The sequence below is a fragment of the Pipra filicauda genome, unplaced genomic scaffold, assembly GCF_003945595.2.
Source record: "Pipra filicauda isolate LSUMZ 115617 unplaced genomic scaffold, ASM394559v2 scaffold103_size3290846_pilon, whole genome shotgun sequence".
Classification (NCBI taxonomy): domain Eukaryota; kingdom Metazoa; phylum Chordata; class Aves; order Passeriformes; family Pipridae; genus Pipra; species Pipra filicauda.
In genome coordinates, this window is record NW_024103474.1 from 1,228,095 (window position 1) to 1,253,919 (window position 25,825).

At 45.9% G+C, this 25,825-nt stretch overlaps 3 protein-coding genes across 3 annotated transcripts in view; all 3 read right to left on the bottom strand.

Moving 5' to 3' along the window:
- Positions 1-577: 577 nt before the first annotated feature.
- Positions 578-12,838, bottom strand: TMEM40 (transmembrane protein 40). The gene is made up of 14 exons (XM_039378777.1): positions 12,745-12,838; positions 12,362-12,416; positions 8,980-9,036; positions 8,238-8,377; positions 7,516-7,669; positions 6,015-6,122; positions 5,120-5,173; positions 4,384-4,419; positions 3,469-3,501; positions 2,982-3,047; positions 2,603-2,674; positions 2,448-2,522; positions 1,699-1,761; positions 578-1,238 (listed from the first exon to the last, which is right to left on the bottom strand). The coding sequence occupies exons 3-14, from the start codon at positions 9,026-9,028 to the stop codon at positions 1,219-1,221; spliced, it is 870 nt and encodes a 289-aa protein (XP_039234711.1). The 5' UTR covers positions 9,029-9,036; positions 12,362-12,416; positions 12,745-12,838; the 3' UTR covers positions 578-1,218.
- A 5,935-nt stretch (positions 12,839-18,773) lies between these two features.
- BRK1 (BRICK1 subunit of SCAR/WAVE actin nucleating complex) lies at positions 18,774-19,871 on the bottom strand. Its single transcript, XM_027727929.2, has 3 exons — positions 19,727-19,871; positions 19,560-19,642; positions 18,774-19,476 (listed from the first exon to the last, which is right to left on the bottom strand). Exons 1-3 carry the CDS (start codon positions 19,842-19,844, stop codon positions 19,450-19,452), a joined length of 228 nt encoding a protein of 75 aa, XP_027583730.1. The 5' UTR covers positions 19,845-19,871; the 3' UTR covers positions 18,774-19,449.
- Positions 19,872-19,901: 30 nt separating this feature from the next.
- Positions 19,902-25,825, bottom strand: part of FANCD2 (FA complementation group D2) — a 36,735-nt gene continuing 30,811 nt past the window's right edge. The window contains exons 39-45 of the mRNA XM_039378686.1: positions 25,278-25,349; positions 24,453-24,491; positions 24,139-24,213; positions 23,292-23,366; positions 20,693-20,839; positions 20,073-20,156; positions 19,902-19,991 (exon numbers count right to left, since the gene is read on the bottom strand). Of these exons, the coding sequence (XP_039234620.1) occupies positions 19,902-19,991; positions 20,073-20,156; positions 20,693-20,839; positions 23,292-23,366; positions 24,139-24,213; positions 24,453-24,491; positions 25,278-25,349 (582 nt within the window). The remainder of the gene's footprint in view (positions 19,992-20,072; positions 20,157-20,692; positions 20,840-23,291; positions 23,367-24,138; positions 24,214-24,452; positions 24,492-25,277; positions 25,350-25,825) is intronic.

The window sequence follows — 25,825 nt, forward strand, 5'->3', positions numbered from 1 at the left end:
GGCTGTATTTGCAGACTAACACAAAATATACAGTATTTTAGGATGATAGAATATTTCTGCAAAGACATGGAAATAGTACACATAAATGAGAATATAAGTAGTATGAAATAACTGGTATTCATCCTTCTTGCACAATTTAGCCCCTGAGGTGTTGGATGGGTGCTGTGCTGTGTTGGTGCAGGCCTGGGTGCAACTGTTGGTGTTTCTGGCAGTGCAGGTGGAACTGCAGGACCAAGCGATTGACACTGGTGCTTAAAATTAAGCATAACCAAAAAGGAATCTAATTTTCTGAGCAAGGCTTGAAATTGTTCATCTAAACCTCTGGGCTGTTTGGGTTAATGGTTTTCAGATCTACATTTCCTTACAATCCCATGTTTTATGGCTTTTTCTGTTCAGCTTGTTGCCTTCATCATTCTCTGGGTATGAAGACCTTACATTTTTACTAAAAATTTAAAGGTACACTTTTTGTTGCAGTCTGCCTATGATTGCATTAGCCCTACATACATAATTTGTAACATGGCCCTATAAAATGAAAGGGATGCCAGAGTTCCACTTTATTCTACTCAAACACTGGGGGGTGAGTCAAATCAAGCACTTTATTTTTTCCCCTCAGGAGAAGAGATGAAATTTGCTGTTGTTAATAATCTCATTACTGCACCATTATGTCAGTGCATGTAACATCTCCCCAGCTCTCCCTAGGTGCAATCCTTGCCCGCCCACTGCTCCGAGTTCTGCCACAGTTAATCTGCCTCAGCTCTGCTGCACTGCTGGGGCTCAGCTGGGAGAGCAGCACCACGGCTGCCTGCTCTGGGCATCACAGGGAGGGAGGAGGAGGTGCCTCTGGGGCTGCCAGGATTCCTACTGAAACATCCAGAGCCTCATCCAGAACCAGCACAGGACATTTTGTTGATTTTGATGCACCACAGGCAGAATCACATGGAGAATGTGTTCATATTTAATGGAATTAAGGCAATCACGGTCTAGACGTTGGTTTGTGTTTGAGCTTTGCTGAGCCACAAACCCCTTCAGAAGCAAGAATGGGCCCTGTACCCCTGTTTCAGGTTTATTTTTGAGGGGAAGGAGTGATGTCTTTCAGTGGTTTGACATTTCAATATTTCACATTGGCCATTCAGTTTTTAGGTTCACCTCATAAAGCAGTTCTTCTAGTACTGAGAATTCAGACAGCATGGTTTGTGGAACTCTCCTGAAACGTTCCTCCTACGCAGCTTTCCTCACACCTGTGTCATGAAGAAAAAGACAACTGTCAGGACTGCTGTGTTCAAATTGTCCTGTATCCATGCAGCTTTCCAGCATTCTTCATGTTTTGTGTCCATGAATATGGATAAATGTGAGCCAGGAGTCTGTTTGAAGACCCAACGTGCAAGAACTCCCCCCACTCCCTGAGTTTTATTTGAGCTATAGAATTCTTATGCAGACACTGCCAGGAGTAGTTAATACCCCATACAGGGGTATTAAAAATGTGAAAATGCTCTGGCACAGGGAAAGAGTCAAGAATAATCCATTTTCAAACCCAAGCAGCTGTAATGAACTGTAGTAAAATATTTTTTTTTTTAACTAAAGAAATAAGATTGGAAATTGTAATTTAGAGAACTTGATCTTAATACTTGACCAAACCAAAGTACCCAGGAAGGTCTAGGGAAGACACACACACACTGTCAGTAAAAAGAGCACTGTTACCTCTTGGCCTGAATTTGTCAATCAGAGGAACAAAGCTGTCAAGGACGCTCCGAATCCGATACACTGGTTGTGAAAACAAACACATTTACATAAAACATAAAAAAACAGGAAAATGGCAAAACCCAAATACTGACACTTGTTTAAACAAGCACTTCTGCGATACCATTAATAACAAAATAGTGACCAGACTGATTCCTGAGAGAACCACCCCCAGCCCAGTGAAATGGTGGCACCAGGTTACAGAGGATGTTAAAAGTTCCTGGCTGGGGAGCCCAAACTGTCTGCTGTTTGCACCTCTCCTCTGCCATCCCTAGGGATTGCTAAAATGCTTATTTTTTTAGTATTCCCAGTAGCTGCTGCCATCCAGGTCCTGCTGGGAGCTGTCCTCAGTCCCAGGGGAATGGATGGCAGGCGGAGTAAGCAGAGTGAGCAGAGCATCTTATCGGGTGGATCTGGGAAGACTCGGCCTTGCTGCTAAAATTACCCGTTGTCATGGCAACACAGCATTCGGCCATTGCTGCAGAAAGAGGTGACTCAGGGTCTTGTGAGCATTGAGAAGGAAAAATGAGTCAACCTCTGCCTTCAGGGCCACCAAGGCTGCTTGTCTGCAGCCCCACTGTAACTGTGGAGGGGATGTTGGGGGACAGTTCTGCGGGGAGTTATGGAATCTCAACCCCACAGCCCTGAGTGGTGACTGTATGACCTTGTCCTAAGTGCAGGGACAGAGCTGCTGCTGTGGGGACACTTACCTAGACCAAAGTATATCCCAGTGGTTTCCAGGGAAGCAAAGGTGATTAAACCAATTCCAAGAGAAATAGTCCAATCTAAGGCAAAAAAATAAATGTTGGCTTTGTTCATTTTCCCAGAGTTCAACAATTTATCCTTCTATTGAATCTTGCCTTACCTTGGTGGTAGTAGTAGCAAACTAGTAAAGCTCCAATTGCAAAGCAAAGAATGACAAAATGAAAGAATTCATCTGAAATTGAGAAGGAAGATTAAGGTCACAACTGTATCCAAGGCCATCTGGAAAGCACCTTCAGGTCCAGGCTATCAGTGAGGGAATAGTCTCATGCACTAGGACCAGCTGCACAATGGACCTGCACACAAGGTGCTGGGAGAAGCCTTGATGATTTTCATCAAGAAGTCTTGATGCATTTCAGCAAAGTACTCATGTCAGGAAAATAAAGGTTTTTTGAAGCAGAGATCTTATTCTTGGACTGGACTAAGGTTCAACAGGTTAGTCATCAGTTCAATTAAAAAAAAAAAAAAATTAAAAATATTACCATCCTTCCGTATGCCCATCCACCGAACTGCCCACTGAGTGTGGGGAGTGCTCTGGTTCTCATATGCTGCAAAAAAGAAATGTCTTTTATTGCCATGGAACTCAGAAATTAAGGAGTTTGAAGTTTATTTCCCTTTTTGTATCTGAAATAGATTCTCAGAGCAGAATATGTGTAAAACTGTTTGTTCAAATAAAAGATCTGTGAGCCTTTCAGAAAGATCAAATTAGCAATTTTAAAATCACCTCAAAGAGCAAGTTCTTTTAAAAAAATTTAAAAACAAAAGTGTAACCAGACGGCTGCATTAACAATACTGAATTGTTTTAAAGCACTCTGGGTCTCTTCTGTCTCTTCTGGGACAATCCATAGTCTCAAAATTACAGTGGGGGAATAAAGCTGTAGTACAAGGGAGCTTCAGTTTGATTCCTGGGTGCTTTGCACAACCACAGCTACAAGAATACAAGATAAACTTCTGTTTGCTTGTACTTACCATCTGCAATTGAATCTTCTCTTCTGGTAATCTCTGAAAAGCAATATAGTTATGTTATTTGTGATGGTAAAAATACCAATTAATACCAATAATACACAGTTGCTAAAACTGAAACTAAACCCAGGCAGAGCTGGGATCACGAGCTGCAAGTGTGTGTGACCTGAACCTGCCCAGCACAGCTGACACAGTGTCCTGCACTAGACAAACATTTTCAGTTTGGGGTATTGAACTAATCTAGAACTGAAGCAACAAAGGCTGGAGCAAGTGGTAGAGAGGCCAAACACCAACTGGAAAAGTACTGGGACCCTCTTTCTGCAGTTGGCAATGGGGGGAGAATACGGCACTGCAACCTATTCTCTGCCCTGGTGTTTTGTGGAGCTCCTTGGGGACAGGTAACTCAAAAACCTCCCCAAGGGGTTATGCTGCAATTTATATCTTCTCTACTGCACAGAAGAGAAGTTAAGCAGGTGTCCCCTCAAAAAGGCCACTCCACTGGGCTGTCATTCCTCACTCATGCATGTGGCCTCAGCCTGGATGCAGGAGGAGTGAGGTCAGTAATGCAATTAAGCCATGAAGACTTCCTGCTCTGGGCTTTTTACATCCATTCTGCTGCTGCACAGCAGTGCTTGGTAAGAGGAAATCTGCCTTCCCACTGGCTGATGCAGCCCATGTAACCCTCTCATCTGGCACTGTTCTGTTGCTTGTCATCCGGCTTTCACCTGGCACCTCCTGCTGGGAATGCTCTGAGCTAAGGCAGGAGCTTTCTGCAACAATGTCTGCACCATGCCCAGGTCTAACTGGACAGCAAGGGATTTACAGCCAGGGGTTATTTTTTAGTGTATCAGCAGGTCAGTAAGAAGATTCTGCAGTTATAAACATCCTTCCAGCAGGAGGAGGTTACCTGGGAACGCTTACCTGAATCTCTGTAGGGAACCATCTCTGCTGGTGTGCCTAAAACATGATGCAAAGATGATATAGGTTAATACCTGCAGTGAGTGTGGTGTCTGGTGCCAACCTGCCTGAAATCAGTGCAGGTGTGTAATGGTGACAAAGTAGAGACCAACTCTTAATTCCTTAGAGAGGGCAGCTCTGCTGTGGGTTATAGAGTTTGAAAGTGAGAAACATGACTGGATTATTAACCCCCCCCACATTCCATCTCTCAAGTCAGATAGAATCAGACTCCTGTGAGACAAATTAGATCTCCTAACGTCAATTTAAATGAGCTGCTCTTACATCTGGGCTGAGCTCAGTTTAAGACATTAGTTAAAATATTAAAGCCTTACATTTTTTACATCCATAGTTCTATAGCTATTTCTGTGTATTGACACAGCTCATTTTCTTTATCTGCACTGTCCTTCTTTTCCATCTTTCCTTTGGAAGGGAGGGAAAAGCCTCAGGAACGAGGTGGTCCTCGATGATAATCTTGTTCAACGCTAAGCACAAGGCATGGCTGAGTGTCAGTATCAGTTCAGCTTCATCTTGTAGGAAATGTCCTTCCAACAGCCAAATTCTGCCTTGTCATGCTCATATGTCTACACCTGTTAATATACCTTTGTTCAACAGTCAGAACAAAGAATGCATAAAATTATCCTTTTTTAGTTTATGTTGGTTGTCTCCAGTAAAAGCCAATACTGTTGCCACTTTGTCCTACCTCCAAGTAATTGGCCTTCAGTCTTCTGTCTTCCTAAATCTTCCTCATCACTGTCTGGGTAGAGAAGGTGTTTTTTCATCAGATTAAAGAAGAATGTGCCAGAAGTATCAGAAACAACAGCACTGTAGTTGTTTGCTCATAATATAATCATGTGAAGGTAAAAATCAAAGCTTTCAAATGCAAGGATTGCTATTGGTTGCTTTTGCCTCACAGCTCTCTTCAAAGCTGCCTGAATAGGTGAAACCCAACAAAATCTGAATAACTTGAATAAAGGGGTGTAGTGAGAAAGTTCTTATTTAAAAAACATACATCAGCAGCACTGCTAATTAGCTTGAAAAAATTATTTCTAAATACAACATATTTGAAGTTAATCAGCTTTCTGTAACAGAGTAAGCCAATATCAGCATTACCACTTCCGTGTTGCCTGTCACTTCATCTCTCTTGTTTTCCATGAATGAAATGGTCTTTGGTGGCAGCCAAAGTGACTCTTGACACACAGTTGATGTTGATGCAAATAAGAAATGCTAGAGAAGTACCACAGCACTGCCAGCTACTGCCATACACTGACTATTCTTCCCCTCCTGCTATAGCTCAGGCTTCAGTCACACCATAAGCCATAGGAGGTCACAGATCTTTTATTTGGGAAGGAACCCTGCAGTAGATTTCTATGCTTCTGAAACCTCCAGCTTCCCACAAGAGTGGGAGGCAGCCACTATTTTGCTGATGTAAAGGTACTGATGATTTTCTATGTTCTCTTTTTTTGCACCATTTCCTACTTTTTTCAGAGCTCTGCAGAATTGCCTCTGAATTGCTGCACATCTGCTATGTCAATCTCTTACGAACATGCAATCAGACTAAGTTATTTATCAGGGAAAATAAAATAAATCCTCTTTACCTTGTGTATCTTCATCCATGGATTCATGGGATGAATTTTCAGCCTTTTGTTCCTCCTGTGAAAGTACAAGATTCCTTTCCAGTCTCTTCAGGAGTTTCAACTTTTCATCTGTTTTATATATAAAGAAAAAGAACATTATCAATGACTACATTTTCTCTCTTCTACAGCAACAGATTTCACCATGCTTTATTAAGGTTCCCTGACAGGAAATCAGACCCTTAGTCTTACTTCAGCTGTATTTTTGCACACAATGAGTCATACAAAGCATTACAAATAAAGCATCGTACACACTACAGCTTAGACTTTCTTAAATGGTTGTGGTAGATGCCTAAAGCTTCATATTCTGGCCTTTAATTTACTCATAATGTCACCCCTGTGCAAATTCCCACTCCCTGAAACAACAGTAGCTGCAGCTGAACGATGCTTTAGCTGGAGAAGAGTGGCTCACCCTTCCCTGGGCTACTTGTGCCGTCATCCCGGTGGCTGCTGCGGGCTCCCTGTGCCGATGCCGCGGTTCCAGCTCCCTCTCGTGGCACAGGAGCACATCCCTCAAAGCCGGATCACCAGGGCAGGCACCTGCAGGGTGCTGAGGCGGCCCAGGTGCTTTAGTGCAGGTGAATCCTTACAGCCTCACGCCCAGCTCAGGGCTGAGGGCCGGGGGTCTGAGCAGTACTCCATTATTAGGGGCAGTATTTGGGCACAGAAAGGTAGATGTGATTCCTTCCCCCTGGCTGCTCAGGTTCTCACTGCACAACGGCAGGAGGGTCCTCCTGTGACAAACAGTCCCACCCTGACAGATGACCAATGCTGGGCTGTGCTCCGGGGTGGGAGGTCTTTCCCCTTCGGGAACATGTTTGATCAAGGCAGAAACAGGAACAGGATGTCCTTAAGGATCTCCAATTAAATTCATGGTCATCTTAAGTTAGTGCAGCTCTGTCATCTATTAAAGACAATTAATGACTTTATGGACCCTGTGGAACTGCCCTTAGTTTCTTACTGCATAACTAGGCAAATAAGAAATGCAGTGGAATCCATTTGTATCCAGCTGCTAGATTCAGCATCCTGAGTGCCATCCTCTAGCCATTCCTTTTAGTTTTACTACATGTAAACTATTTGTAAAAATATTTTTAGTGGCTCAGCTCTGATTTCTTACCACTGTAAGAGTTCAGAGGGGTCCTGGGTGTCATCAGTCCAGCCAGATGGGAACACTGGGGCACCATGGCAAGTCAGAAATTTCTCTGGCAGCATCATCCCAGGACATCCTCTCCCTAAACACACAGGGTCTTTTCCCCCAGAAGAAGCCAATTCAAACTACAGTAAAATACTGTCTTTAGCTCCCATTACCACCATACATAACTGCCTTTCCTAAGCAGTACTTGTAGACATTTCAGTTGGTCACTAACAATCCCTTCCAAGCACATATCAGAGTTTTCAAGCTGCTGTCAAGTGCCACTGGCACTGCAGTAACAAAATAGCTGACAGGCAGACAGGGAGGACTCACCCTTTCCCTTGGAGCTGGGCAGCTGTCTGTATCCAGATGGATTGGATGCCTTCAGCAAGAGGTAAAGAACAGCCATTGCCCTGACTCCTTTCTTCTCTATGGCTTTCAGGCAGGCAGCACAGCCCCCAGGCAGGACATCGCAGCTGTTGAGGAGCTGAAACAAAAGTAAGTCCTTCCAATAAAACACAACCTGGAAAAACCACACCCTGATGTACAAGTGAATGTATCTCATCCTGTCTGTGGAAATTTAACCCCCTGCCCCTACCATACAAGTGGGAAATCAGGGACAAAGTGTAAAGCCAAAGATGGAAAGAGAATGTATACTCAGAGTAGAGCTGTCAACTGGGAACAAAAAGCATGATGGGCAATATTTAACTATTTAAAGAGCTGGAGAAATACAGCTACAGCGTCTGAAAATGGACATGCAATCTCTGCAGTGCCTTACAGCAAAATGTCACTAACAGTGGTCCTGCCTAGAAAATAGCGAGCTGAACTGATCCTGAGCAATTTATACAAAGCCAGTTATTTTGTACATGGAGAGCAATGAAGTAAAAAATAGTGCCCTGAATCTCATTTATCTAAATGCCCTTTTAAACCTTTTAGCATATTTTAGCATATCAGATGACTGGACTACAAATTTTCTCTCCCCAGAGTATAGTAGGAAAGTACAAAAGTATATACAAAAGTATATAATAAGGATTCATGTTCCTTTAGTAACTTACATTGTTCTTTTCTTCAGTATTCAGGATAGGTGGGTCAGTGGTGGCTAAACATTTTACAAGTGATTCCCAAAAGGACTGGTTCGTTTTCTCGTGATTCTCCAAGTAATTGGCATCAGCAGTAAAAACCCTCTGGAACATGTCTGGGAGAAAAAACAAGCCTATGACTGTGCAGCAGCAGAGGTGGGCTGCATGGCAGTGCTTCTGTGGTGCTCAGTGTAGGTGTGGTGACAGACACCAGGCTCTAACATGTTGCCCAACACCAGAACACAGGAAAGGAAGTAGTGCTTTATTGTATAAAGGGTCTTGGTCTGCCAGAAAACAGTAGGAGAATATCCATACAAATAACTGATGTCCCTATGATGCCACTGCCTCAGAGAAACAGGGCATGTGTTTCCAAAGTATTCCTAGCTATTTAATGGGTGCTTATTCTGACCATGCTATTTTACAGACAGGCACAAAGAGCCCAAGGGCTGGATACCAGGGTACTGGGATTGCTCATTAGGCATTTGATGTGCAGCAAAGTCTCCTTCGTGCACCTAAATTCCCACTATCACATGCCCAAGGCCTGACAGAAGTGTGTGGAAGAGCTGGGAACTGACTGCTGATCTCTCTTTCACAAGCGAGGGCATGGATGGAGTGTGTTTTCAGAGGAACCAGATTTCACTGACTCACGACCACCCTGGCAAACACTGCTGTGGAGTGTGAATGAGCTGAAACTTTGATATTTGTGTGCTCCCCTTACCTTGCTGCTCTTCAGTAAGATCTGAGACCAGGACATTCAAGTTCTCCATGGCTGTGCCTGTTCAAAAGGGGAGAAAAAGCATATTAGAATCACATCACTGACCTTCTCTGGTTTTCTGTCTTATGTTCGATTTTCTGCAAACATGGCATGTATCTCTGGCCCTTCAGCTATTAAATCACTTCTCTGTTGCAATGGGAGTTTCACATCATGATTCATTTACCCTCCTGGGACCCAATTCTCGATTCCTCTGAGTGAGTCCTGCTGGGCTGGCCTTTGGTTATTAGGAAAGAACAAAAGTTTGATCATCGTGAGTAAAACAAAAAGAAGTTGGACTTGATCATTCACATTGTTTTTTACAGCTACCAAGGTGTCTAATTAACTATTTACCACAGATGTGAGTAACTTAATAGGTCCTGTTCCATTCACAAAACAGAATGATTATTCTGTATCTTTGACATCTTAATACTTCAAATGTATTGACCAGGGAGAATAGTTCATAGGAAAGTCCCACAAGACTTTGAATTTTTGTCTCACAGAAGACTTTGATGCTTCAACATCTGTTCTTCCCAACAAGGAAATTTACATTAACTTCAGCTTTATGCCTGCTGTGGTCCAGGCATCCCACACTGATGCTTCTCCCCTCATGCAACATTTCAACTAATTCACTATTGTACTGAGATGCAGAAGATGATGCTCAGGGAGCCTGAAGCACAGTTTCTATTACGTAGGGTGCAACAGGAAAGCAGTTTATACATCCACACTTTTTCTTACAATATGATTTTTGTATCCATTCAACAAAACATTTCCAATCAAGTAGTTTAAAAACTAAGTATTTCTTTCAAATATTCCAGACGAAACCTGTTTTTTTTCCTACAGGCACTTTCACTTCTCTAGAGACCACCACATCAGTCAAAAAAATATTCTAATACAAAACCCCAGACAGGTCAGTTAATATCTTCAGAAGGACAGTGTAACACACAATCAAACATTCAAACAGAACAGCTTTTTAGGGTGCCAATTCTCAGAGGAAATTAGATAACAAACAGACCCCAAAGTAGCTGTAAAACTCATCTCTCCTTTGGGACCAAGGTCAAGATCCCACATTTTCAGTATGTTGGTAATTCTGGGGGCTTTCTCCTTTCCTAGGCTGCAAGTGCTCTTCAAGTGATGAGGTCCTTAGTTTGAAACTCCTTTCAGCCACTGTTTAGGCTCTGAGAAAATTACATAAACTCTTTAACAACTTCTAAAGGCTGAGCCCAAAAAACTGCTTACCTGCCTCTGAGGTGTATTGTGAGTAAACACTTTGAAATTATTTCCAATGATGAGTCCATGCAAAAGCTCTACAATGGCAGATCATCCCTTTGCCTGACTTACATCCAGCCTTTGCTGCTGTGGCTGTGGCAGCAGCACTGTGAGCCTGTGAGCACCTGATAGGGAATGCAGGAAATGCATTTGTCCCTCTGCCGGGTCAGCAACATCAGATGTTGAAATGCAGGAACACCACACACCACACCCCAGCCAGACTCGTTCTTGGCTGCACAACGAAGAGCGTCACTTCTGTGCAGTTATGGATCTCCACCTATGGTTTCTGCCTTTTTCAATTTCTTTCTTGCCTTCCTATTTGCTCAGCTTAAACCTTGCAACAGTGTTTGCTTGTTTAAGTTAAATCTGGACCGCAGGGTTGAAATACCAGACCTAAAGGAACAAAAGTACTTACAATATAAACACTTCTTTTCTGACTGATGAATTCCACTTCATAAAATAATTTACAAATATCCACAGCTTTTATTGCTGAGTGAAATTCAGGAGGTTTGTCTTTGGGGTTCCTAATACCTGGTGAAGGCCACTTTCATTGGCACATTTGAGCCATGTTGCTCTTTCTGTGACATGAACACAGAAAGTGCAGCAGCTGCCCTGTGCCAGCTTTGTGTCATCCCTAAGACAAAATGAGCAGGTGGGCACTACCTGACCTGTCCCACCACACTCAAGAGCAGATTCAACATTGAGGGTAGAGCAGACACTTGATCCTCATGTGCTGTCAGAGTGATTTACCTTAAAACTGCCCCTTTGCTGGCCCAAATGACTGGAATTTCCAGGAACAGAAATACCTTTGCCTAATGCACTTATGCATCCTGCTATGGTAAGGCCTGGATGCTACAGGAGGACTCAGGAGCAGCCAGTATCTGCTCCCATCTCCCTTTCTGTGCCTCCAGCACAGCTCAGCCCAGTCAGTCACCAAGATTTACGTAACAAAGGAAGTTGGGCACCTAATTTCTCTTAGACTACGCACAGTTAATTCCCCTGTGGCTCTTCTGGAAAGAAAATCAGATCTAAACAAAGGATAAGTATAGGTGCTTAGTTATTGTATATTTTAAAAGTGATTTAGTTGATTATACCTCATAATGACAAAAGGATGATAATATACTGACATTTCAGCCTGGCCATGAGCTCATTGGAGAATGACAAAACAACAGACCTCACCTTGCTTTCCCCACAGTAAATCAGAACTTAATTGCAGTGAGGTCTTCTTAGCAAGTTAGAATAAAATTTGTGTGCAGAGTCAGATTTAGAAAGTGAGGCTAATAACTGGCATACACAAAAACTTTTTGCTTAGCTGCTGAAATATATCTGAAGGAAATTGCTCAATGGGATTACAAAAATGTAAATAAAGTAAAATAAGGTTGTTTTGATTTCAAGACAAAAACAAGACAATCCTAAACCTTTTCCCTTTGAAACTATTTTTACCTTTCATTTTAAGTTATATGAGGATATTGAATATTGTTAAATTTTATTTCAAACCTAAACGTTAAGTCCCTCCCTGCCTTTCTATAAAACCAAACCAAACCAAACCAAACCAACTTCTTAAAGCACACCTGCAAGTCTTAGGTCATAGCAGCTGGTTCCACACGAAGATGTCCTGGAGGGCTGTGGTGAAAGCTGTTTCTATCAGTGAGACAACAAAAACTTATCCACGCTGGCTCGGTTTGAAACCATTCCTGCTCCAGTCTCCTCAGGCTGTGACACCAGTGAGGTAATTCTGCTACCCCTCTGCTTGCCTTCCTGCTGCCAAATATAGCTGAAATGCGACACAGAAGTAGCAAAACTCAAGACTTCATTCTTTACAGCGTCCTTGAATGTGGAGGGACCCAGCATGTCCCCGCAGGGAGGGGGGAGAAGGGAGCAGGCGTAACCCACCCACTCCTTGCCACAGCTCCATCACTTCCTTCCTCTCCTGGCTTTCACAGCAAGCCCAGACACGGTGGCTGCACTGCTGCCAGCCTCACACCTGGAAACCCGGAGCAGTTTGCTCACTGCCTGTTTTCCAGCTCTGCTGGGAATGGCAGTGCTCCCATAAGCATTTACACACAACATTTGAAATTACCTGGTTTGTATTTCTCCTTTAGCACTGTGTGCTTCTCTGTGGTCACTGCAAAGTTCTGAAGGAAAGAAAATGAGCTCATCAGAGGAGCTCATGCTTGTAGTCTAAGTTAAGGCAAAAAACTCTTTCTCTCATTCAGTGTAGGGCTTGCCATGAGGATTTCAGAGAAAAAAAAATATTTATAAGATGAGGAAGCTGAGTCAAGAAGTCGCAGAGGTTACAGGGAAGTCCCGTGGCTCGCCCCCACAGCACCAGAACCCTTGTACAGTGGTTTGACGTCTTGGACAGCAACCAACAACCCAACTGTGTAGCAAGAGCAAGGACACAACCCTGAAACACCTCAAGCTTGACCCCAAGAAGCTCCTAAACCCTTCCCAAGCACTCACCTGCAAGGCTGTGCGGTGGTTCAGGATCCCAGGGGCAGAGATCCCAGTGCCAGCCCTGGCTTGTGGTGGCGGGTGGGCGGGAAGGCGTCGGGGCTGGTGCTGGGGCCTCACGTGGCCACCCCTGACTCACAGGGTGAGCAGTGGCAGCTCCGCAGCGTCCTCTGGCCACTGCCAGCTGCACTCATGGTGTGTTCTCATGTCCCTGAGATCTGGGGAAGGCACCAAGGCCCAATCCCACCAGTATGAGGGAGAGGAGCTGGGCAGCTCCCAGCCTGCCTCAGGCACCAATGGGCTCAGCTGCCCTGACTAGTCAGCACCCCTCACCCCTGCCCATGGCTGCTCCAGCACAGTCCCTGTTTGGGCTGGAGGACCAGGCCTGCTTGTTTGGCTTCTCTGGGACATGAGGAGGACACTGGAGATGCAGGGATCCCACTCTGAGGAGAAAGGCCCTGGGCTCCCATAAAGCTGAGCAATGGCACCATGACAGGGGTTCAGAAGCCCAGGCATGCTGTCCTCCTGCCCAGGGCATCCCCAGGCTCAGGGAGGGAGGTACAAGTGGAATGTCTGATAGGGAAGGGAAACATGCCCTCTCTCCCACCTCCAGCAGCCAAAGAGAGGGTGCTGAAAACACAAAGCCTCTGCTTGGCTCTACTCATCCCATACCCACAGTAAGCTCATCAGTGCTCCCCTCCCAGCCCTTCTCGGTCACCTCTAACTCAACATCACTCCTTCAGCACAATTTTCACTAGAGCCACCCCAAGGCTGTTTAGAGGAGCTGCTCCTTCATTGGCACATGATGGTTTCTGACCCAGCCAGCCTTTAGCAGAAGCCCACAAGAGTAGCAGAGGAGCAGATCCCCCTGGTGCACCAGAGCCAAAACAGGCAGCACGATGCTGGTCACCCGAAAATGTGTGTGAGGAGCGACAGCAGCGTCACAGGAAACTCCCAGGCACAGGATTCCAACAGCACAGTGCCTATTGATTACACAAGGTGTGGCCGTGTTAAGTCATTTGTCACATTAAGGTAACGGTTTCACCCTGGTGCAGTTGGTGCCCCAGGAGGGGTGTGTGGGGCAGGCTGTACACCCTCCCTCTGCCCTCCTCACTTCATCTACTGATGCTTCTGGAGAGCCTGGGACTCAGGTAAAGTCAGTTATACTTCCTGTAGTACACGTGCATAGATTTTTCTTTACCAGTTTATTTGGGGTTTTGTTGGGGTTTTTTATATTTTTTTAGAGGAAGGATTGGGTTTTGGGGTTAAGTCGTTTCACTAGTTTTCTACAAGTGCCTGTTCAAGTGCCTTGTCTCACCTACCCTGCCATATTTAATTACATATAACATTTAACACTTAAAAAAGCTAATACTCTGCACCTGCTTCTGCTGGGAAGAATATTATCTCATAAATTATAATGCTTTATCGTGTATTACATGTGTTTATTTGGCCCTTATTTGGGAACTGTCCTCTGAGAGAGTTAGCAGAATGGTGATTTATTCTTTGTATGCTGGGAAAATTGCTTCCAGGAGGGGTTTAGAGAGGTGAGACACATGCAGAGCAGCTCTTAGCTTGACACTAATTGGGTACAGCGTGTGTGCGGATTTGTCACATGGGCAGGTTGCATGAGAAATGTAGAAATACTTCTAAGTGAGTGTAGGAGAGGCCCAGGGATGGTACATAGAGCAGTAATTGCTCCTTTAGTCATCACATTTCTGACAGATTAAAACATTCCCAAGACATCTCTTGCCCTCCCTTTTATCCAATGGGTTGGTAAAATTAGTCCCTTCTGTGCCCTTACTTAGTCCCTACTTATTTTTCTTTAAATAAAGTCTGCTTCAATAATTGTTGTGAGACTACAAAGCACAGGTAACTGAGGGGGGATTATGCCTCACAGTCAGCTGCATTTTGCAGACTACAGCTAATTTACAGCTACCTTTTCACTTTTAAACTCTGAAACTTTTGAGAAGGAAAAAGCAAGAAGCAGTAAGTACAACCCATTTCCTCACTTTCCAGACCATCACCAAACTAGTAACACCCTGAACACCCTGTTATGCTGAGATCATGAGAAGGCAGCTGTTTACCTCTGGCAGAGAGAAAGCCTGAGGTTTAGCCATGAAAGCCTTTGTAGAACCATATGGGAGAGTGGAACATAACATTGCCCCTTACTTAGTTCTTCTGGAATTTTTTTTCTCATTCTGTACTCTTCTGTGGAATTACTTGCCATAATAAATAATTCACTATATTAGTATTTCAAATTAACACAGTAAAATTTTAGCTAAAGCCTGTTAAATTTAAGAACTAGGCCTGTCTGAACAGGCTAAATCAACAGAAACTGTAGGCCAGGATGTATCACTCACTCCCTGGATGGTTATTGACCTCCTCAGGTTCTGTTGTCAACAGTCAACTGGTCCTGAGGCTAAAGAATGAGTGATTCCAGTACTGAGACAAGCACAAGATCCCCTCCTGAACAGCTGTGGGTAATGATGGTAATGTTCCCTCATTAGGGGAGCTCCCCTTTGTTATGGGTTGGCTCACAAATTGCTCTGTGGGCTGAGGCTCTGCAGGAGGGAGGGGGTTGTCCAGCCTCTGGGGCAGTGGCTGCTGCTCCTTCTAATTTAGCTAAAATGGCAGTTTTCCAGTTAAAGGGCGGCTGCTGAAACCCAGGGCCATCAGTGGGATGGATAGTGTGGCCCCAACACAAAGCATAAGTCCATAAAGGGCAGGTAATATTTAGTCCCACAGTACCTTAACAATATTCCTGAACCTCATGCTAATGACTGAGTTTCCAAGGTAGACCAAGACCGACCCAGCCTTTCTCCTCTCCCTCAACACCATTTTCTCCTGTCCCACCAGCTGCCTCAGCACTTTCCAGCTGTGGCACCTCACTCTGTGAGGATGCCTTTCCCACAGCAGAGCCAGGGCTCTGACCTTCTTATACTCCTTGGAGGAGGCAAAAACAAAGGCTGAAAACCAATCCCAGTTGTGCACTTGCTACAGCCTGAGCCAGGGTGCAGGAAATACAGGCAGAAGTGGGGAACTGTGAGGTGCACCCAGCTGCTGGCCTGGCTGAGCCAAGTGCTGCAGCAAGCACAAGGATCAAAAGCTCTGAGGACAATCTCCCCAAAGGACTGCTTCTAGGAGCAACCTGCAAAAAAACCTGCTCAAAATCAGGACCTCTCCTCTTCCTTGTTCTCCCAGTTCCCTGGGGTCTCTTCACATCTCCATTTTTTCTGGTCTAGCAATAGGGCTGGAAGTGCCTTGTGGAGGTAGAGCCACAGGCAGGGGAGCACACGTGCTTCCTGGGAAGCAAAAGGAGCAGGAGGGACAATTCCCTGCTTCAGCTGATCCTCTTGATAAAGCTCCTTTCCTCAGCCCTTCTAAGCACACAGGCAACGCTAAGGATTTCGATATTTAATCCTGACATTTTGTGGAATGGGTTTGGTCCTAGAACCCATTTTGTAACCCTGTCGGCAAGGCAAGGCAGGCTGAGACCTGTCCTCACACTGCTTTCTCACTGATGTGCCTGCTGGGAGATGGCAAGGCCAGGAAGCAGAAAAGCTTCGGGGTAGTGAAGCACATGTGGGGTTACCTGTTGGCACAGCAGGGCTGGGGCTGGGCCAGCAGCTCCGTGCTGTACTGACAAACCTGGCTGGAACATCCCCCAGCCAAGGCAAACCTCAAACCTGCCACAGGTGTGACTGAAGCCGACAAGACTCCAAGTCTGATCTATCCATTGTTTCCCCAGGATGTTATTGTCAAACTTTTGCTTCAGGATATACTCAGTGAGAATCCTCCCCCTCCCAAAAAGAGGGTTCTGTCAACTACTGGCTTCGTGTTTCTGTGATACAAAGTGAAAATGCACGGGCTGTGTCAGACTGCACAGGGAGAGAGTGATGGGGAAGGTGAGCTGACACCCTAAAGCTAAATATGCTCTAGGACCAAGTCCCAGGTCCTCAGGCTCTGCAGAGCTCAGAGCAGTACTGCTGGCAGCTTCTGGAAACTGGACACAGAAATCTCAGTGAATCTGGAGACCTCCCATACCCTGTGACCTCCCCAGCTCACTGACCTGGGGATCAGCAGCAATCCCAGGCAGGCAAGGCCAATCTTCTCTTTGTGAGACAACTACTCGAGTGACTCCCACTGCTGTCAGTGCCTTAGTACCAGGATGCAAGCAGACACCATCTTCTGGGATCTTTAAAATTCAGCTTTGTCAAGTTTTTAGGGTCAAAGTGCAGCTCTCCCTCAACACAGCTGTCTCCTAACACATTCTGCTCTCGAGATCACCTCAGCTCACTGAATGATTATCAGCTTCAATCACCTGCAACATAAATGGAATGAAGGTACATTTGACTTTAAAGTAGTTTCTTAAAATCAAGACTCTGCTCTTAGTAGGCACAGAGAGAGCCCAAAGGTTATTTATTAGAACTATTTAAGTCTGATCCAATCCATTCATCTCAAAATATGTGCTTTGGAACGGAGACTACAACCTTGGAGGGCTATGCAAAGCTTGAATTCAAGCTCTATCTCCCTCTTCTGCTGACACCACAAAAATGGTGATGCCAACCTCGTCTCCTGCCTGAGATCAAAATGCTACTGCTCATTCCCAAATCTTGGAACCTCAAATGGGGACTGCCCAACTGTTCCAGTCGCTCCATGAGGCCTGGCTGCCTGTCCAGCAGGCAGTGAGCATGACAAGCCCCCTATCTGCCATCTGAGTGAGAAACTTTCTCAACCTACAGATTGGCTCAGGCTCTGTAGGTCCATTCTGGCACCTTTGTAAGGGGCTTCAAACTGCTTCCTCTGCAGTTCAGGCTCTGGGAAAAGGTCTCAGACCACCAAAATGTCTCAGATACCAATAATCAGAGCTGTGTGGGTGCCCAAGCAGGGCATGCTCTCAGGACATGCTCTGAGCACACAGAGCATGTTGCCATCTCCTGCTACATTAAGTGTGAGGTGGGGATAACAGCAGCACTAACACGACACATAAATCAGTCTTCTAAATTAGAATACACAAATCCACTCCAGAAAAGTTTAATGTGGGTTCCTGGGGCATCATATTCTGAAAAAAAAAAAAAAAGCCAAAATACAGTACAAAGAAAAAAAGGCAAACAGAATTCCCCAGTCCTTAAAATAATGAAATATAATCAGAGCTACATCTATTTACAGGGCTGCACATCACAGCAGCTGCTAGAAAAAGCAGTGTCACAGCCTGAGGACCAGAAGGCTTCTCCATCTCCCAGAGATGGCCTGGAAAAAGCAGCACTCAAACCAGAAAGCCTTGTCTTGCAGAGCTCTAGGGAACTACTAAGACTTCCTCAAAGGAAAAGGGCAGAACTCAGTATCACAGTGAGCTGCCCAGCATTCCAGCTGGGAGATGAACCAGACAGGCTGATCCCAGAGTGCTGAAGCTCCATGAGAGCACAGGTCCTGGAAGAAGTGGTACCTTCTATCAGATCCCTGTTCCAAAACTGTTTGGCCACACCAACTGCGTGGCAAAACCTACTCCTTTGAGAAATCCTGGGGTCAGAGGAAAAAGAGAGAACCATTACAACAGCCTGTCAGGAGACCAAGGAGGGATCCAAGGGAGACACAGCACACTACGAGCTGGGAACAGGAACAAACAATGGATCTAACAAGGTCTACCCAGAACAGCCACAGTCCCAGGGATGTCTGTGGTAGCCACTGACTCTTTGGGTGAAGAATCTTAATCATTTCCATGGGCATTGTGCACTAAAAGCAGCTAAGCCTCCCTGATGTGCAGCCCAACCTGAATGTAACCACTGAGAGAGCTGGGGAAAAGGCTGGAGGAGCACTTATTCAAACAATGGAAAACACAGAGATTCCTACAGAGAAAAAAACTGTGAGCTTGGAGGAGAACCTATACTGAGGAGCAACCAGCTGATGTCAGACAGCCTCAAAAATATAAAGAACATTAAGTTACCCAGGTGCTCAGTAAACACTGCAAACATGGCCATCATGAAAAAACTAAGATTTCAGTTGGAGAATAATATACCAAGACATTTAAAGCCCACTGGGAAGCAATAAAACCTTTACTGTAGATACCAACTCCATGGACTTCCCAACAAATGCTAAATATGAGCAGTGAGTGTGCAGATCTAGATGCCCACTGGAAAACTGAGATAAAGAAAGGAGTGGTGGGAAGGGCTGAGAGACTTTCTTCTCCTTGCCACTCGCCTCCCAGAGATGAGGATAAGCACCTCTTCCCAGGTGCTGGCAAGGGGCTCTCTCCTGTGGTATGTGCACCGTGCACCATGCCAGGTGAGCCTCCTGTCCCCACATTGCCCTGGCGTGTGCATGTGAAGGCTGAGACATCCTCCAGACCACTGGGGTCACCAGATTTCTGTTGTGACCCCTAAAGGAGCACAAAGCACCTCAGAGGCTGGTCAGGTACTTCCCGGAGCTGACAACAGCCAGGCCCGCGGCCTCTGTGGCACAGCCCCCACGTGTGGGGAGGAACCGTGCCCAGACCCCATGGATCGAGCAGATGGAGGGGCAGGCTCTGGACATCCAGGATGGTGGCAGGGAGCCGGGCATCCCTTGGCCCGGCCCCAGGCAGGCAGGCAGAGAGCAGGCAGGGCAGGAGCACAGCGGTTTATTGGCAACACGAGTAGAGGCGGCGGCGGTGGCGGCGGGCCCCGAGCGGGGTGCGGGGCGGCGGTGCTCCGGCGGGGGGCCGGGGCCGCCCCGGGCCTATGTCAGTGTCTCCCCCTTGGTGACCTACGGGAAGAGGAAAGGCCTCAGCCAGGGCCGGCCCCAGGCCCGAACCGCCCCCCCCACCCTGCCGCCGCCCCGCTGCTCACCCGGGCTTCGATGTACTCGATCCTGCGCTCCAGCGCCGTCAGCTTCTCATTCAGGGTGGCCAGCCGGGACCGGCACGACATGTCTGCGGGGAGGCGGCAGTGAGACACCGCGGGCCCCCGCCCCGCCCGGCCCGCCCGCAGCCCCCGCCACCGCCCTGCGCCCTCACCGAAGGAGTTGAGGAAGTCCGCGATCTTCTTGATGGAGCTGGTGATCACCTCGATGTACTCGCGGTTGGCCCAGTCCTGGTGGATCTCCCGCTGCACCGGGTCCTCCTGCACCGACATGGCCGCCGCCGCCGCCGCGCCTGCGCGGGGCCCGGCCCCGCCCGCCCGCCCGCCGCCTCAGGGCCGCGCCGGCCCGGCCCCGCCGCGCCCCGCGCTGCCTTCCGTGTCCGTGTCCGCCTCCGTGTCCGTGCCGCTGCCGCTCGGCTCCTGCGGGACACACCGCCCTCAGAGCCCGCGCTGCACCCCCTGCCCGCCCCCGCCTGCGCTGCCAGGCGGCCCCTGAAGTACCTCCTCAGTGGGTTCCGCCGCAGAGTCCTCCGAGCCCTCGTCCGAGTCCCGCTCCTCGGAGGGCTGAGTCAAGATTTCTTCTCCCTGAGTTGAAAGCAGAAGACCTGCACTGAGCGTGAGGGGCAGCCACTGGTCCTTCCCCCGGGGTGGGAAGGAAGTAATAGGCATTTTGTTGCCTTCTTAAATAAAAAGCTTTCAAGTAAAAAAAAAAAAAAAAAGGAGGTTTTGTTTAACTATCTTGCTTCTACAGTGAAAGATGAAGGCAAGAGCCAAGATTGGGTTCTGTTTAAACCACACACAAGAGTGTGTGAAGGTGTTCAAGTGACCTTTATCTCCTCCCTTCTGTGCACAGGAAGGACCCCCATACCAAGTCATTACAGACAATCAAATCTGACCCCTTAGTGTGAGACCCTCCCAGCAAAGCAGCCCCAGAGATGCAGGTCTTAATCTTGAAATAAAATGTTTCTTTCTGCTGCACTAGACATGATTGTACTACAGTCACACTGAATTTGGCCTTTTAGCTCTGTCCTTACACAAAGGCAGAGTTACAGTTGTCTGGGAAAGATGAGCACTGTCCTTTCCCAGATTGCAACTGCCCCGGGCAGGGCAGTAATTCTCACCTGGAGATCCCGATTTTTGAGGATGCCGACCCAGAAGGCCTCCTGGCAGTGGTTGAATGCCAGCATTGCCTTCACTCGGTACACAAATTGTTCCAGTGACTTCTTCAACAAAGGGACATGGTTGGTCAGTCCAATATCTTGGTGAATCTATGAAACAGTAAAACACAACTATGATTGATTCTTGCCTAAGTGCTCTGGCTGTTTAAAATCCATTGGTTATCAGGTGGGAAGGATGGGACATGATCCCCACAAAAGGGATCCATGCCTGGATTGTGTCACTTCTCGGCCAAATTATGGCTATTGTTAAAAAATAAAGCTCTGATCAGTGTTTGTCTAAGGCTGCAAAATGATCCCTTGCAGCAATCCAAATTAAAACAGAAGGAGCCTCAGCTTTTGTCATGAATTCTAGAGAGAAGCTAGTATCTCCTCTGCTGAATTCCCAAGCTCAGAGGAATAAAAATGGAAAAGGTACTGAATATACCACTTCAATCACATCTTTTCTTGCTCAGTGCCTCATGCAATCCCTTTATCCCAGCTACATGGAATGTGTGCACACTATAATCTACAAAGCCAGTTTCTCCAGATCAAAGATCACTGGGCTTTTGGAGAACTAGGACAGGAAGGAACAGATGGAGTTGTTGTGAGCAAAAACCACCAGAGGAAGGGCAGTTATGCCAGGTATTGTGTGAGATTCAGCTCCAGGTGAGCACCTCCTCCTGACAGGCTTCGATCTGCAGTTCAGAACAGTCATTGCTAAAACAGAAAACCTGCCAACCTGACAAACCCCACAATTATTTTGTGCACAAGTCTTTTCCTCTTTCATGAGAATACTTTGCAACCTTCTGGCATTAAGATGCTCTCATTAGCTATATTCTGAATTCAGGTCATCTGCATTTCTTGGAAGAGTTCAACATGCCTGGGCACTGCTTTGCTTCGAGTTCTGCCAACAGGGAATGAGTAACTCATTTCCAACAGCAAGCTGTTCTCTAGCCTGTGTAACAGGCAGGACCTAGCAATCACCAGCACTAATCAGAAACAAATCAGCAAACCCTTGCTAAAGACACAATCAACACTCACAGTGCTCTCTGAGTCCTGGAACCTGTCCAACTGACTGCAGGCAGTCTGGAGACTTAAAGTACCACAGCATTGGCAAAAATCTGCCTCCAGAAACTGTCCTTATGTCCAGCATAAGATATGTAAACAGAAAAGAGGCTTGGTGTGAAAGAGGAAATGACGAATACTTAGGAAATGACAGGTGAAGCTGATTGCTATTGTGTGATGCTCCTTAAAGACACATCTATTGAGGGAGAGTAACAAGGTCACACTGCATGATACCTCAGTGAGCATCTGCTAGGTCTGTATGAAAGGGAAATCAAGGTTGGTCTGACAAATGTTGGAGTGAACTCAGCTTGAAATGGGTATGGAGCATTCACGGCATACATTTACTTGACCATATTCAGCTTCTCCCTTCTCATTCTTGCAAAATGATTTGGCACAGAGACCTGTTCAAATTGCAGCAGGTACAAGAGCAGTGGCAGAACATGGGTGTTCACTAATGACAACTCTGTGCTAACAGGGACCATGGGACATGGCACTTGAAAATGCTGCCCAAGCGCAAAGACAAACATGACATGGCAACCTGCAGTGCTGTTATCCTGCCTCCAAGGTGAATTGTGACTTCAGAGCGGGCATGAGGATTTCACTTTCAAATGCAAGAAGGACATTTTAGCATCTTCAGGGTTTGTGCCAGCTCTCTTCTTGTGAGAGCTGCAATGGCATGTTCTGATCTTCAGCTAAATTTCTATGCTCCTGATGCCAGCTCTGGACTAAATTGGTAGCAAATCTGGCTGAAGAGCCAGTCTGGTAGCTGGCTTTCTCCCTTCAACTACTTTGGCAAAGCTCCCTTCTCAGATGTGTTCTTGAACCTCTTAGGAGTCTGACAGGAACAAAGCAGCACACATGGAGTTCTTTCCAACTGCCTTCTCCCATGTGTTTCTCTGTTGCAATAAGCACCATCTCTTCACACTGTAAGCAGTGTTAATCCTCTCCTTCCTTCCTGCCCCAAGTCTCCTAAAGAGACTGGCAGACTGTGTGTTACCACCTTCCTCTCCTCCCTTTGCCCTCTTCCCTGGTATCAACATAATATCATAAAAGACACCTCAAGATGACTTTGAGCATCATTTTTCCCTGTCTGCCACCTTTGCCGATTCTTCTGACTCACAAGGCTGTTGATCTTTGGCAAAGCTTCTCTCCCATATTATCAGTCTGGCATCTATACTTTGTGCAAGGTCTGTCTCTAAGGTCTTAGCTTGAGTCCTCAGAAACACTCCTTTACAGATGCCAACAATCAAAGATGTCCAGAACCTCTGTCCCTAAAAATGATAACCTGATCTGAAATCCAAGTTAGCCACTTCCAGAACAAATGCTTCAACTTTTGGGCCATTAATCAAGGCTGTTTCACCTTCTCTCAGAGTTTTTGCTTATACAGACACTGCTGGAAGCATGCAGGTAGAACCTGCCTATGCCCTGGAAGAGCAGTGGAAGGGAAAGAAACCATTATTAGGACAGGAGTTCGTGCTGCAATTGAAACTTATCTTACCTTGGAATGGCCACACATGTGATGAAGTTGTCTGGTACTCAGCTGCAAGGTTTTCAGCAAACTCTGCACATCATCCTGCAATAAATAAGTAGACCAGCAAATCATTCTCAAAGAATTTTTCCATAAGGGAAACAAGAATATTGAAACAGCATTAGTCCTAGCAATCCTTTCCAAGGGTTATGGGACAGAGGTATGATGTGTGTGTGCAGGAAACATCAGACAAACAGGATCAGGCCACAGGAGACTTGCACTGTGCATCTAAGTCAAGTAACTGGTAATAAAAGTCTGACCACATAAGGTCAAGCACTTTAAACTGAAACTCATTTTGAACTGAAGTTTGGAATGAATGCCTATCAGTGAAAGCTGAGGCAATTAAAATTAAGACAACTTGGTCTCATCTTGTCTTGGGTACAACTTCTGAATAGGGGAACCAGAGAAAAAGTTTAAAACATACTGCTGGGTTGTGCTATTTGAAACACATCCAACATGAACTCCAGATATCAAAGCTCTGTATTGAGCAACCTGCCTGCTCACACGAGCTTCCTACTCTGAGAGTGACACCTCTGTGGTAATTACTTTTGAAGCAGATGGAGGCTGAAAGGACTTCATTTGCTAACAGTGGAGTCATTCAACCAGAGTGATGGCAAGTTGGGGAACAGTGTTTGCTGGGAGAGCACTGGACAGGCAAGTGAACAGGGCAGAGCACAGCTGGAGACATTCAGACGAGTTTGTCATAAGGGTTACAAGTGTCCTGTCAACATGTGGCCAGAGACAGGAAGCTCCTTCTAGCAAGCATCAGTCATGCTTCCCAACTGGTTCCAGACAGTTCTGCTCCCACAAGGCTTACCCTGTGCTTTTTAAAGCTGTGGTCCAGGAGAGGCATGGCAAGCTTCAGAAAAGCTTCTACAAATTGACGGCCGTACTGTAAGAGAATGATAAATATACCAAAAGGTAAATTTAAACTCCTTTTCAAAGAACCATCCCAAAGTCAGATGAGATAACGATACATTATTTCAAGATAACAATACATTCATTGCCAGAGGCTTAGTAAGACTACATCCATGTGAAGGTTGTACTGGAATATACAGGATCAGTAATGGGCAATGATTCAAGAAAGCTGCTATTAAACTGCTTTCTTCAGTATTTTGAACACTTGCTCACCTTCAGGCAGATGCTGAGTACAGGCCTGCTGTCAAATACCTACTCAGGCGAGAGGAAGAAACAGTCAGATCACTCCACAAGTATAAAGGAAACAATCATTACTTCAGATATGACAAAAGCAAACAGTAATGATGAACCTAAGCAAGGAGAAAAGTGCAGCTGTATCTGTCATCTTCTGCCCAAACCAGGGTCACACTCAGTGACACTGAATGAACCAGCCCCAAAACTGACAGAAAGAAGGGAGTATTTCATCCAGTGGGGCTGGCCTTGAGTTCATCACCACAGGATGGCATGAACTGTCAGCAGAGTCAAAGGAAGATCCTATGTTACCACAAGAGAAAGTGGAGCTGAGGGCTATGAGGTAAGTTACAGACAGGAATCCAAGCCTCCTGTTCTGAGTATTTGCCAGCCTTCAGCTGAGTACTTCAGGAGAGTGTTTTCTTCTGGCAGATGTTATTTCAGATCTACCAGAAGGGTTTGTCCCATCTGCCTCCCACACAACTGGCAGTGGACTCTGTGAGTCACAAAACCCTGTACTAGGAAATTGGAGTTTTCATCTAGTCCTTTTTCTGCACTTCCTTACATCACCCTGTCTTTGTACAGGCTTATTATTTGTGTAAGAACTGTGGTAGTAAGGTGTGCAGGCTGTAAGAATTAAGTAGTATTGAAGTGAAAGCTAAATGGGAACCCTTGCACACAGATTATAACCGGCTTTATTCACCACCTTCAGGTTGTTCCACTAGTCAGCCATGCTTCATGAACCTGGATACACCAGGCTTTGCTGGGAATTTGAAGGTAAAGGCAGAAAAACAACCAAAACCTCACCTTGACCAAGTTAATGAGGATATGGAAATTCCGCACAGCAATGTTCCAGCGCAGCAGCTTCTCCAGTTGCACCTACAGGATGCAAGGGGACAATAACCCAAGATGAAGTATTTCTTCTCACCTTGCTGGATGTGCTTTCAGCAATGTTGAAAGCATTATTGCTGTTGTTGAAGACAGAGGAACAAATCTTCAACACAGGCAGATTTATCACAGCAAAAACACTTCATGGCAATTCCAGCCTGATCAGTGGCTTAAAATACTAAGAGTTAATTCACTTCCTTATTCTCAGAGTAGCTCTTGGTTGCAAAATAATGTTGTGCTCCCACACAGGAGTTCACACCAACTGCACATCTACTAGATTTTTGGCATGGTACAAATCAGGAAAAAAAGGTGCTACTTATATGTTACCCTGTATATCAAAGTTTGGTGATGAATGAAGCTGTCTGACTGCATTTCCTAGACAAAGACCAGAAGTAAATTCCTTTCCAATTTATACATCTTTATTGTACTGTGCAGTTTAACTTGTCTTCTTCTCCTCAAAGAGTCCA

Coding starts and splice junctions, on each gene's coding strand:
- TMEM40 (XM_039378777.1), bottom strand. CDS start 9,028: ATGGAGAACTTGAATGTCCTGGTCTCAGATCTTACTGAAGAGCAGCAA. Junction 6,123..7,515: donor GCCCAGCTCCAAGGGAAAGG/GTGAGTCCTCCC, acceptor TATATAAAACAG/ATGAAAAGTTGAAACTCCTG. Junction 4,420..5,119: donor TGAAGGCCAATTACTTGGAG/GTAGGACAAAGT, acceptor ATCATGTTTTAG/GCACACCAGCAGAGATGGTT.
- BRK1 (XM_027727929.2), bottom strand. CDS start 19,844: ATGTCGGTGCAGGAGGACCCGGTGCAGCGGGAGATCCACCAGGACTGG. Junction 19,643..19,726: donor GGACTTCCTCAACTCCTTCG/GTGAGGGCGCAG, acceptor GCCTCCCCGCAG/ACATGTCGTGCCGGTCCCGG. Junction 19,477..19,559: donor TCGAGTACATCGAAGCCCGG/GTGAGCAGCGGG, acceptor CTCTTCCCGTAG/GTCACCAAGGGGGAGACACT.